A 13,415-nucleotide genomic window follows, 5' to 3' on the forward strand; every position below is an offset into this window, starting at 1 on the left:
GCGGTGGTGGTGCTGGATGCACCCAGCACTTGGGAATGCCGCAGCACATCGCTGAGGACAGGGAGCAACTCGTGCCCAGGAGCCCTCGGGAAGCACCGCTGGGATTTTTGCAGAGCCAGGACCAGCCCAGCTCCTTGCTTGGGGATGTGGTTTGCCTTCCCAGCTGCTCTCCCCCACCCAGAGAGGAGCAGGGATGCAGCGAGCAGGGCAGCCACCTGCTCTGTCCTGCCTGTGCCACAAGTTTTGATCCGTTAGGAATGTCCCATCTCCCCAGGGTGCCCCAAACTCCGGCACCCAGGCAAGGAGCATCTCAGCTCTCAGCACTGGCACAGCCAGGAGGGATATAAACATTTGAAGGCTCCTGCTTCCCCTGGTTGTTGGACTCCTCACCACACCACACCCACAATGGAGCAGTGCAAAAGCCCCCCAAAATCCCTGTTCCCCCAAATCTGTGCCCTGTCCCACAAGACCCCACAGGGACAGTGGGCAGCTCAGACCACCCCTGCACAGCCCTGTGATGCTGATCCACCTCACTCTCTCCTGACCTGAGCATCTTTGTGGAGGCTGAGCTCAAGTCCAGGTCTCTGGAGCACCTGGAGGGGGTCCTGCAGGTGAGGAACCAGGAGCAGAGCAATGCCAGACACCCCAGGGGAGCCAAGCAAGCCCTGATTCTCCATGCCCTGGGTTGCTTGCTGAGCACAGCCCCCTGGCTGCCTCACTGCCCATCTGCTCCCTGGGCTCCCTGCAATGTCCCAAACCCCACCCTGCACCCAGCTCTGCCTCCAGGGTCCCCTCTCAGGACCAAGCTTGAGGCAAAGAAGTCCCATCACCCCAGTGGGTGATGGGGCTGAAGGAAGGGAGCCTTCCCGGTGTGGGAGAGGCCAAAGTGGGGCAGCAGTAGGGAAGACAAGGGGTTAATGTCCCCATCTGGGGACTCAAAGTGCCCCCTCAGGACCTCTTGACATCCCAAGGAGTTGGCTGGAGGCAGCAGGCCAGATCCATTCCCGAAAGGTGCCGCCTGCTCCCCAGGAGCTGTTTCCCAATGGGCTGTCCCCATGGGCAAGCGCAGGCTCTGGGTCTGCAGAGGACACCCTGTGGTGTCCTCAGGAAGGTTTTGTCCCTTCCCCAAGTCCACTCCCCTGTGCACAGGGGGCATTGAACTCCCACACCTCCCCACCTGGACTCACAACGAGGGGTCCAAAGGGAAAGAGGTGTCTGAGCTGGCTGTGGCTCAGGAGAAATCCACTCACGGCAGGTCCAGCCGCCCAAGGGCACGAGCTGAAACCCACAGCCCACAGCCCAAGGCCTCGGTGGAGGCTCCTGCCCATCCCAGGGCCAGCTCCTTACCTGTGGGAGGGCCGAGTTGAGCTGCCTCTGGAGCTGGTCCCGCTCCCGGAGCGTCTCCTGCAGGCGGCTCTGGGTGACCGACAGCGTCTCGCGCGTCTCCCGCAGCGTGTCCAGCAGCTTGTCCCTCTCATCCAGCATGTTCACCATCAGCTGCTCGAAGTCAGCATCGGCCTCCGAGCCCTGGGGGGGCCCCAGAGGGTCCCCCTCGCTGATGGTGGGCATCACCTCGCACATCATGGCGGGGGGGGTGCCGGCGGTGCCTGGTGGGGCGGGCGCTGGGGGCTGTGGGGTTCGGGGCCCTGCTCACATCACCACGGGCTCCCACAGGCCAGGGGAGCCAGGACAGCAGGGGGCAACGGGGTGCTGGAGCTGGGGAGATGCCCCATCCCTTCGTTGGGGTGTTAAGCAGAGGTTGGCATCGCTCCAGTGGGGATGGAGGGACGGCCTCGGCACCAACGAGGTCCTCGTGGTCTCAGATCCCCCTGCTCGTCACTGCCAGGGTCCTGTGTCACCTCTGTGCTGCCTCGTGGAGGGGCTGCAGCATCAGGGACCCATGGGGGTGCTCAGAGAGGGGCAAAGGGACCCTTGAGGACTTGTCCCAGCAGGGAGCCCAAGCCAACAGCAGCACAGGGAGGGTCCGAGGGATTTTCGGGCTGCCTGGGCATGTCTGGGGTCGATGGGCTGCTGTCCCCAAGGCCAGCTCAGGTGGTCACTGCCCACGTGGGAACGTGTCTCTGCTGGGCATCACAGCTCCTCAAACACCTACAGGAGAAGGGACAGAGATCAGACCCTCCTGCTGCCCCCCAAATGCCCAGGGGGCACCTGCCCATCCCCCTTTGCCCTCCCATCAAGCCTCGAGGCTCAGCACCTGCAGGAATGGGGCTGTGCTGGGTTGTACCACCCTGCACCCAGGATGGCACCAAACTGCAGGGAACAGCATCCTCAGCACCCAAAAATCCTGCCAGCACCTTTGGCATTCACATATCCTAGGCCAGGGCAGTGTTCCCTCCCTGGAGCACCAGGGACCCCACGGCCCAAGTGTTCTCAGCCTCAGGGAATTTACAGAAAATCAGGCTTAAACCTGAGTCCAGCCCAAACCTGGCAAGGAAACACGGCTACAAATGAGTTGAATGATTGGATTAATGTTCCTCCCCCCCGTGCCCCCCACCTCTCCCTGTGGCACCAGCAGGACAGATGTGCTGGGACCAGCTGCTCAGTGATAGCTGAGCTCCAGCACACCCTCCCCTGGTCAAACCTCTCCCCAGGGCATGGAGGCAGCAGCTTCCCAAATTACTGCCCAAGCACCATTCTCTGGCCAGTGCAAGGGATGAGAGACTGGAGGGAGGAGGCAGAGCCACCAACCTGGGCCTGTATTCAGGATTAAAGCACGGCTGGACCTGTGGACTCAGCACTTCTGCAGCCCAAAATCATCACAGACAAGGTGCCAGATGGGGATTTCTCCTGACACAGAGGCTTCAGCCCTCTGCAGATGGGTGGGGGTCCCCAGGAGTGAGGGTCGACGTGCCACTGCCACCCCAGCCCCCCTGGGGACCTGCCCACCCCTCACCACAGTCTGTGCCAGGGGACAAACCATGGGCAGGGCAGCAAAACACGGTGTGGCAAGCGCAGGGTGAGGATTGCTGGTCCAGCGCTGCTTTTGAGGAAGTGCCCCCTGAAGTTCTTAAAACTTTACAAAAGATATAACACTCAAGGACAGGTATGAATATTCTGAGCCTGTGGATGCACCTGAGGTTGTGGCTGCCCCATCCCTGGAAGTGTCCAAGGCCAGGTTGGAGCAACCTGGGATAGTGGAAGGTGTCCCTGCCCATGGCAGGGGGTGGGAAGGGATGAGCTTTAAGGTCCCTTCCTCCCCAAACCATTCTAGGATTTGATGACTCTGTGAATATCCCCATTTCACTTCCCTTTCAAACCAACACACACATGGACATAAAGGACCTGCACACAGAGCTGGGCTGGGTCAGCCTGTCCTGGCCCTGTGGACAGGGATAAAAGCTCGTGTGTCCAACAGCTCCTGGCACAGCAGGGCACTGCCCCCCATCAAAGGCCAAGGGAACTGGAGCTCTGCTCTTGGGATGACATTGGCTCATCAGCAGATGGGAAGTTTGACACAAAAAAACCCTCTAAAAATAGAGGAGCTCCGACAAAAGCAGCAGCCCCTCAGTGTGCATCCAGTGTGCTGCCCTGACAGCTCTGGGGCACCAGGGGTGTGGGACAGGGCTGTCCTGCAGGTGGTTGTCCTCCTCTCCCTCTACAGACTTCATCCTAGAGTGGGATAAAACTGTCCTGGAGCTCTGAGGGTTGTTCATGCTCCCTCCTGGCTGCTGGGACATGGATGAGCAGGAGAACTGTGTACCAAGGACATCCCATCCCTGCAGCATCCCACAAAAAAGAGGCTGGTGGAGGAAAAGCACAGAGAGAGGGACCATTCCTGCCCCTGCTCTCCTTGGGTTGAGTTGGACATGAGCCTCAGCCCTGGACTTAAGCAGGTGAAATGCCTGCCAGCTCTCCTGTCCCAAATTAGCAGCGATAACACCCCTACACCCGGGCCCAAGAAAAGCAGGAATCAGCCTCTCCCCAGGGCTCAGCCCTTTTATTCTGGGGGCAAAACCCAAATGGGGTGACTTTCCTGCCCCATTTCACTGCTGTGCCTCTGCCTGTGGGATGAGTGTGGAGAAAGAACATCCAGGCTGGGGAGAGTAGACAGAGCCCAAGCGCAGCATGAATGGCAAAATGAGCCAGGAATTGAGTGAATTAGCAGGTGAATTAAGAGATATTAATCAAGGCATGGAAGGAAGAGCCCTGCAAGCACTCAGGGAGGGGGAAATGCTGCAGGGAATGACCAAAACATAAATGTGACCAGAGCAATGAGGGGATGGAAATGAATCCCAGCTGCAGAGGAGACACTCCCTCACCACGAGGAGACCCTGCAGATGCCACTCCCAGTGGGGCTGTGGTGGCTCCCCACATCCCACGGGGGTGATCCAAGGGCTGGACCCACGTGGTGCAGGAGGAGGCACAGATTTACATCCAAGGCTTGTTTTCTTTTGCTCCCCCCACAGTGGAGCTCGTGCACTTTGGGGGGTTTTATCCCTTGTTCCACTGCACACAGCATGTCCTGTTATACCTGCTGGGCTTGGGAAAGGAGACACCTCAGCCTGGAGAGGGTGAGAACAGGACCATGGGGACCTGATCCAGGATGGATTCATCCCACCCCACTGTTCCCAAAAGCCTCTGTGCTCTGTCCTCCTGAGGATGCTCAGCAAAGGTGGAAAACAGCACAAAACTGTCCAAAAGTGTCCAGTTTGTGGCAAAATTAGACACTCAAAGCTCCTCCATGCCCAGGGTTTGGGGGGTGCCTTCACTGGAGGGTGGTCACATTCCCCCCTGACACTGTGGATTTGGAAGTGATTATTTCTGGATTCAACCACTGCAGCTTTCACTGCAGAACCACAAATCCCAGGAGCAGCTCAGATACCAGAAATGTTCATCCCCGGAGTCAGGGCAGCTGCAAAGGTTTTATTCTTCAATTCTTTGCAGCTCTTCATTTTTCATCAAACAAAGCCTAAAAATTCCAGGACATATTCCATTTATTCCTTAATGTGTTCTGGCTTTTTTGTTAGTTAGATTTTATACAAAATAGAAGTTTAAAATCTGGCGTTCTCAAGTGAAAGGATGAGAGGAAATGACCTTAAATTGAACTGGGAGAGGTTCAGATTAGATATTAGAAAAAAATGTTCCCTGAAAGAGTGGTCAGGCATTGGAGTGAGTTCCCAGGGAGGTGGTGGAGTCACCACCAGTCCACTTCCAGTCTCTGGAAGTATTCAAGAGGCATCTGGGTGTCCCCTGGGGATGTGGTTTAAGGGGGATTATGGTGGTGCTGGGCTGATGGTTGGAGGTCTCTTCCAACCTGGATGAGTCTGTGGTTCTGGGATTTGGCAAGTGAGGAAGCCAAGCCCAGGCTGGGGCTGATCCCTGCTGCCTTCAAGGCTTTGGGATTGGGAATTGTGTTCAGTGAGCAACAGGGATGTGCATACAGGGATATGGACACAGCAACATGTACAGAAAGCTCCAGCCTGGGCTCCCTGCCCTCCAAATGAGCATCCCCTGCTTTCTGCACCCCCTCAAACCTTGAGATTTTCTCCTTTCTCCCCCACTCCAGGCACCTCCTCCCGCTGGGGGGTGACACCCCAGGCGCTACCCCTGCACCGTAGAGCTCAGCAGTTCTCAGGCAGAGCTGCAGGTCCAACCAGTCACTTTTAAGGACCTTGGAGGATGTCAGTGTGGGTGACAGCCCAAACACACCCCACGCCCTGCTGTGAGCCCGGCAGGGCAGAGCCAGAGCAGCCCCGGAGGCAGAGGGGTCTGAGCTCATCTCAAAATGCCGCCTGTGAGTCCCAACCTTTCAGCTGCCTCTGGTAAAACCACCTAAATGCTGCTGCCTGGCTTTAGAGGGCCTTAAGTGATGGGATAATCATGGGGTAGAGGCGTGAGGATGCGAGGAGACAGCTGGTGAGCTGAGAAAACAGACACTGCGCAGCTCGAGCCCTTCGCCGGGTATTTTTAGTCCCGAGGGGCTGCCAGGCACAGACTTGCTGAGAGCAGCTTTCTTGCCAGTGAAAATGCGCTTGCTTCACTAGCCCTCCCCCCTCTACCCCGAAAATGATGCTTTCCCCCACGATTTGGGGATGGAAAGCAGCGGTCCCACACTGCCCACTCAGAGAGGCTCCCAGGGAGGGTGGGGGAGAGCACAGGGGAGGGTTCTTTGCCCTCGAGCTGATGGTTTGCTCGGCACAATCTGCTGGGAGCCAGGCTGCCCGTGGGATGCAGGGAGCACCCTGGCTTTCCCTTTCCAACGAGGGCGAGAAGCACACCCAGCATTCACCCACCCCCGAGGAGGACAGAGACAGTGTTTTCCCTCGGAACAGCTTCACCCTCAGCTCAGCCCTGACAGGAGAAAGAAAGAACCCTCTGGCTCTGTCAGCAGGATCATCACCCCAGCAAGCAGCTGGCAAAGAGGGTTTAAGGCACACCTTGGAGGCAGAAAGATTGATCAGCCCCCAGAAACGTCACTTTGATCTTTTCCACTCCTGGAAAATCCTCATCCACTGCCCAACCTGCTCTTGGAAGAGCAGCACAGGCAGGGTGGCAGAGCCCACACCAGCATCCCTTGCTCCCAGATTCCCCTTCACTAAACCAGCCAAAGATGGGGTCCAGCATCCACACTGACCCCTTCCCATCCAGATCCAGGAGGGAGAAGGAAGGTGATGCCCTTCTGCTGTTGGTTGTTCCTTGCAGGACTTCTTTCTGCACCTCTTCCCTGAGGCGCTGTTAGAAGTGATCAGAGAGACAGGCTGCAAAAGTGTCATATCCTGATTTCCCCAGCAAGCTCATCCCAATCCCTGTTCCTGCAGACAGAGCCATGTCCCAGCATAACTCCTTCCCCTGTCACTGAAGCCAGACACCACTTTGGAGCACCATGTCGAGATACTGATCCCCCCAGTCTGCCCCGGGAAAGGTCAGTCCAGACCCACCAAGCAGTTCCAGGGCTTGTGGATGGCACAGCAGGAACATCCTCCACTCCTCCACCAACCCACAAAGCCCATTCCCCAGTTCACCCCTGGTGGGAGATGAGATAATCAAAAGCTGCACACGAGACAAAGAGGATGCTGAACTGCCCTGGCTCGACAGTGGAAATGGCTGGTTTAAGTGTAGGATGGAGAAATGGAAATGTTCCCCCACAGCAAGTCTTGGAGATGCTTTTGCCACAGGCTCATGTGGATCATGGGCTGGGATTTCACCTCCCAAGGCATTTCTGCACTGCTGAGACCTCAGGAGAGGAGCTGCTCATGCCACAGTGTCCAAATGTCTGCACTGGAGACACTCCACGTGTGCCAGGAGCTCCTCGGATCACCCTCTGCAGCCCCACAGGCCCCTCTCCATCCTTCCTCTCCTCCCTCTGTCCCTTGCTCCGGCACAGACACCTACCCATACACTGCACAGGTTTCTCACAGTCCCACAAGCCTGGCCCTGAGCAAGGTGAAGCCTCCTGACTCCTCCATCCGGGAGATCCGCTGAGGGAAAGAAGCCGCTTCTCAACAAGAAAACCAGTGTGCAGATACAGCTTTTCTCCCAAGTCCCCACACCTGTCCCTGGGGGTACACTGTGGCCTCTAGGGACCTCCAGTGCCCTGAGAAGGACAAGGAAGATCCAATATTCCACGGGGCCCATCTGGTGACGGTGCTTCCACATTCCCCACCGGCAGGAACCGCACAGATGGCACCTGGCTGGTGCCAGGGCAGCCCGTGGCCAGGACACCCAGGGATAATAAGGGAAATGAGGCATTCTGGCAAGAAATAAGGTGCCAGTTTTCAGCAGCAAAGGATGAGATTCCCACACTACAGGGTGAGAGGGATTTGCTGAGGGATCCGTGCTGGGGATGTGGTCAAGACCCAGGAAAAGGTGCAGCAGTTCCTCCTCTCCCATCCAGGTCTGGGAAATCTCCTGGGGGGTCCCCACACCTGCAGCAACGTGTTCTTTGGTCCCAAGGGATAAACTTGTCCCTTGCTGGAGATGCCACTATGGCAAAACAGGATATTTGGGCAGCCCCTGCAGGGTTTGGACCGTTCCCAGAGGCGTTGGGAAGCAGGGGGTGCCCCTAAAGCACGGGGACAGAGGACACTGCAAGGAATAGAAGGCAGCTACTCCCCATTTCTTCCCTCAGAGGACACCCTTCTGCCCCATAGGTTTGCTCCAAACCCAAAAAGCAGTTCCCATCTCAGCCCTTGCTCCCTCCAAGCTGCTAAACCAGAGGAGAATCCGTGAGGAAAAATGTCCAGATCTGGCTGTTTCTTTGCAGGGAGAAGTAAGCGTTAGTATTCCACTGATATTTATACTTCCCAGTGGGAGGGGAGGCATTACACACCACTTCCAGAGGGTATTTTCAGACAGCCACCTGCTCCTCGCCATTGTGCAGGAACACAATTGTTCTGCAACAAAACGCTCGGCAGACGAGGAGCCGAAATCTCTGCCGGCTCCTCCTGCCCGGGGTGCTCAGTGAGGGGGGTGGGGACACCCCTACAGGGGCTGGCACCTCAAAACAGTCCCATGGGACAATTTCCAGGACTGTGTCACCCTTGAAGGGTGTTGTAGGGTCGTGTTGTGGGTCCTGCCTCAGTTTCCCTGTTTCCAAAACGGGCCACGTGTCCTCCCCTGACCCCAGGGAGGGGTGTGAGTTCATTGGCGGGAGGAGCTGTCGGGGTAAAGCCCCACCAACACACAAACCTCCTTCCTGTGCACTCTGGGCTGAGATGACAGACGGGAACGAGCCTTGGAAGGGCTCCAAACGGATGATCCCTCTGACAAGTGGGATCCCAAAGCCTGGCCAAGAGATTCAGCGAGCCCAGGCTCACCTTCAGGCTTCAGCTCCAGGGTTGCAATGGCCAAAAACATGGCTGAGAGGAGGGAGGAGGGGTCTGAAGGTGCTGCTAAACCCGTGAGGATCCTGGAGCTCACGTGGGAGCACAGGAGTATGGAATATGGCCATGGGAACATGGAACACTGCCACCATCACGAGCTGGATTTCACCCTGTGGGACACCTGCCCCAGCCAGCACAAGGGGTTCCCCCAAACCACTGGAAACACAAACCAAATCCCCCAAATCCACCACAGCCCCACCGGCAGCACCACTGCAAGGATGGGACTGTGGCAGTGCTGGAGGAATCCTGACTCATTCCACGGGAGAGGGTGGGAAAGCCCTGGGTGCCGGGAGCCAGACTCCCTGCAGGGAGGACATGGATGCACCTGATGCACACACTGAGCTCACACCCCTCTGCCAGGATGTGCTCTGCACCCAGACCCACCCACGGGGACAAGGAGGGGGATTAAGGGCCACCAACCCAACACAAAAGAGCTGATTACAACCATCTCCTCTGCCAAGAGCTGCTCTGCTCCCCGGCCCTGCCTGTGCATGGGGCTCAGTCAGCCTTTTTTCCCCAGAACTTTGCAACCAAACCCCACATTCTTTGCTCTGTTAGGCCAAAGCCACAGAATCCCAGAATTGCAGGGTGGTTGGCCTTGGAAGAGACCTCTGGAGATCCCTCAGTCCAAACCCCCTGCTCAGGCAGGGTCACCTGGAGCAGGTGACACAGGAACTCATCTCCAGAGAGGGAGACTCCACGCCCTCCCTGGGCAGTTGTTCCAGGGCTCTGCTTTCCCTCCATGGAAAGCAGTTCTTCCTCACACTGAGAGTCTCCAAATTCTGCTTCTTTCGAGGTTATTTTGAACAAGCAGCAGAGGGAAAGGCCGTCCCAATCTTCTCTTCCAGGAGCAGTGCACAGAGGTGAACCAGCCCCTGGATGAATCTGCTAAGGAAGGTGAGCTCTGGAAACCCAGGAAAGGGGCTGTTTTCCAGCCGAGGGTGGAGGCAGACCCTTCTGAGAGGGAACAAGGCACAGGCTCCAACCACAGGGAGAAAATGCTGTGCTGGTCACAGACGTGGCACCGCTGCAAACCCCCCTCCCCTCTGGGACAGGGAGGCTTTGTGCCTCAGTTTCTTCACAAGCAGGGCACAACTTCAGTCACTGCCAAGACTCCGAGGGGTGGCTGGGGATTTTCCATGATTTCACTTGAGGTTTTGCCACGGGCACATCCCCCCATCATCCCCCCCCCAACCCCCGTGACACTTGTGATGAGGAGTTATCTCATCTGTGATGAGGAGTTATCTCATCTGGGAGCCTGTCAGGCCCTGAGCCGGGGCCTCCTCCTCGCTGCCAAAGCAGCCCCTGCCCTGCTTTAGTCACACACTGGGAGCACTTGCTGGTGCTAATTTATTCAGTGATGGGGGAAGAGTCACCAGCTCGAAGGGGGAGGGAAAATCTGTGCCATGGGTGCCCCCAAGCCCTGGGAAATGGTGTAGAGGTGCCTCTTAACCACCCCCCCTTCCAAACCCTGGTACCCACACACAGCTTGTTCCCAGCCCAGGGGACATGGGAGGCTGCTGATTGTAAAGCTACCCAGTGCAAACACCCTGTGCACCTCACCCCGAGCAGCTTCCATGCCTTGGCTGCCCCAGATCCAGAGTTTCTGCCACATCACCCACCCCACTGGCAACTCTTCCACAGCCCAAGCACAGCCCTCCATGCAGTGAGCCTATCACAGTGAGCAGCAATAATCACTCCCACACAGCTGCTGCACATCTACCCCTTCCCCAGGATAAAATCTGGCCACCAACCCCATGAAGGGTGGAAAGGGAAAGTGGCTCAGTGAGCTCCCCCTGGGGCCAGAGTGAAATCCTGCTCCCTGCCCCTCTCTGGCCGGTTGTCAACATTTTGTCACCAGAATGGTTTGGGTTGGAAGGGACCTTAAAGCTCATCCCATTCCATCCCCTGCCATGGGCAGGGACACCTCCCACCAGACCAGTCTGCTCTCAGCCCTGGCCAACCATCCTTCACCAGACTCCAGATTATGAGTGGTGATGAAGAAAAGCCCAGAGAGGTGATTTGGAGTCAGAGAAGAGGCAGACTGGGCTTTCAGTGTGAAATTTGGGAAGTGTCAGAGGGTATTCAGAGCTTCTGTGCTGCTGGCTCCAGGTTGGACCATGGCAGGCTCAGGATCACACTCAGGGGGGTTTCACAGCCAACACAACTTGAAAGGGCACAGCAACGGTCCTGGAGCAAAACCACCACCAAGAGGAGGCCTCCAGAGCTCATCAAGTCACCACCAACCACTACAGCACTGAGATCTGTGTCCCAACCTCCTTTATGGTCCCCATCCCACCTGCTCCCCATGCAGGGCTCCTCGGATCCACCGGGACATCCCTTTCCTCCACTCTCCCAAAACACAGGTTTTAGTCCTTCCAGTTCAAGAAGAGTGGTGACATCATGGCTTGGGCATTGGGTGACCCCAACCAGAGGTATCTTAGACAGTTTTGGTAACTCAAGAGAGGGGGATTTCCCCCTTGTGTTCATCCCTTCTGCTCTCCCTTCCCTGCACTAACAAACTTCAGAAAATTCCTTGATTCCTTTGCTGATGATGCAGCTGATTCCTGAAGAGCCTTCACTCATCTGCAGATGTGCTGTGGTGGGGAGTGGGATCCCAGGGAGATTCTCTGCTCCCAGGACAACCAGGCCAGACCCAGACCCAGCACAGCCCTGCAACATCCACAGGGAAAGCCCCCGTGACACCCCCCAAGCAGCTCCACTGGGACATGTGGGGGGACAGGGGCTCCGAGCCTTGGCCACTCAGCTCCAAGTAGGACAAGGATCACGGGATTAATTCCCTGCCTCGTCAAAACCTGCTCTTCCTTCCAGGCATCCTCATGCCAGGGATAACCACAGCCTCCCTCCAAGTCGGGGTCATGGACTGGAAGGGGTGGGATGGGGTGGATGAACCCAGCAGAGGAGCACAGAGAGCAGGACTGGTCTCAGGAGCAGGAGGAGATGGGGACACTCCCAGTCCAGGCTGGAATTACCCTGCTGCCGTTCCCACGGAGGCAGTGCCAGTGTCAGCTCCTGCGTCTCATCCCTGCCATCCATGACAAGTGACAGGGACAGGGCGGCAGGGACAGCTGAGGACAGTGACGTTATAGGGTGGCTGGGGCAAGGCAGGGACACTGCAGCTCTGTTCTGTGTGACCCACAGCGAGCGAGTTCAAGGCTTCAACACACACCTTTCACGTGCAAAACCAGCCTGGGACAGAGCCCGGGCACACCCCGCCCTGGGCACACCCTGCCCCGGGACAGACCCCGGGCACACCCCGTCCTCGGGCACACCCTGCCCTGGGCACACCTTGCCCGCAGTCCCTCAGTGCCCGAGCAGCCCCAGGGGGAGCTGCAGGAAGGGCTCATCCTACAGCTGCCTGGCATTTTAAGCCTTGCTTCTTGCCAAAAGCCCTTCTTGGTGGAGGCTCTGCCCCTGCACAGCCCCAAACACTGGCACAGAGAAGGTGGTGCCAGCCTTCAGTCCTGGAGATGCTGTGCTTTGAGAGCTGAGCTGACAAGGAAAGATCTGAGTTGTTCCTCTTTAGGAGAATGGTGGAATGAGCTCAGGCCTTACCAGGCACCAGAGGAACCACAGAAAGCACCTCAAAAATAGCCTGCCATGGAAAGAGCTCCATCTGGAGCTCCCTCCTCTTAGATGGAGCTCACAAGGAAGATATAAAGGGATGTAAGTCCAGTTCCCTCCAGAGATCCCAAGAACTGGAGAAGCTCGGGAAGGATAAATCAAGTTTTTTGTGAATAAAAAAGCTGGGTTAGACCCAGCAGGGAGCTCTGAGGGCTTCACCCAGCCCCACCAGCCCCTCCTTCCCCTCTCTTTGCACTACCTGGCAGCCCTCTACCCCAGGTAATGACCCCCATGGCTCAGGGGGCAGAAAGGTCACCAAGGTGGAGCAGGACTGGGTGGTCTGGAGGGCAGAGCAGCCATGGACACCAGCCAGCTCCTCCCCCACTGTGACTGAGCCACCAGGGACGAGGTTCCCATCCCAGCTGGAGCTCTCAGCATGCCTGGTTGGTGATCCTGGCACCCATCCTGCAGCCACAGCCCCAGCTGTGCATGCCCAGCACTGCCCTCCCTGCTCCTCTGCACCAGCACCTGTCGAGGAATGCTCAGCACCACAGTGGGTGAGAGAGATGGGCAGAGGGAATGGGAAATGCCCCAGCACTGCTCCCTTGGCTTGGGGGACTTGAAAAAACACTGAGAGCTTCAAACCAAGAGAACTAACACAGAATTGCTCCAGCAAGCGTGGGGTTGGTGGTTTGCAGAGGGCTGGCAGCTCTGCTCTGTGTCAGCAGAGCTCTCCTCTGAGCATGGACCAGCACAAAACCAGGGCTGGGCATTAGTTCAGCTCAATTTCCAGCTCATTCCCTCTTCAAATGTCAGCTCATGGAGCCCAGCACTGCAGGGAGCTGGTCATCACCCTGGGCACAGCCCCTGCCTGGCACCCAGAGCCCTGGGAGCTCCTACCCTCGTCCCCACCCTGCTTCCCACCAGGTGCCATGGCCATGCCCAGCTCACCCAAAAAGGAGCCCAGCCGTGCCATGTTTGAACCCA

General features: G+C 57.4%; 1 protein-coding gene and 1 long non-coding RNA gene across 3 annotated transcripts in view; both read right to left on the reverse strand.

The window, feature by feature from the left end:
• The window catches only part of LOC126644169 (uncharacterized), a 99,009-nt gene that overhangs the window by 84,509 nt on the left and 1,085 nt on the right, over positions 1-13,415 (reverse strand). The gene's annotated exons all lie outside the window — the stretch shown is intronic.
• Positions 1-13,415, reverse strand: part of PPFIA4 (PTPRF interacting protein alpha 4) — a 62,238-nt gene that overhangs the window by 33,110 nt on the left and 15,713 nt on the right. For both annotated transcript variants that reach the window (XM_050323156.1, XM_050323155.1), the window contains exon 2: positions 1,348-2,109. In XM_050323156.1, coding sequence (XP_050179113.1) covers positions 1,348-1,584 — 237 coding nt within the window. In that variant the 5' untranslated portion in view covers positions 1,585-2,109. The remainder of the gene's footprint in view (positions 1-1,347; positions 2,110-13,415) is intronic.

This window comes from Myiozetetes cayanensis, unplaced genomic scaffold, assembly GCF_022539395.1.
Source record: "Myiozetetes cayanensis isolate MyiCay16 unplaced genomic scaffold, myiCay2020 scf29, whole genome shotgun sequence".
Taxonomy (NCBI): Eukaryota; Metazoa; Chordata; class Aves; order Passeriformes; family Tyrannidae; genus Myiozetetes; species Myiozetetes cayanensis.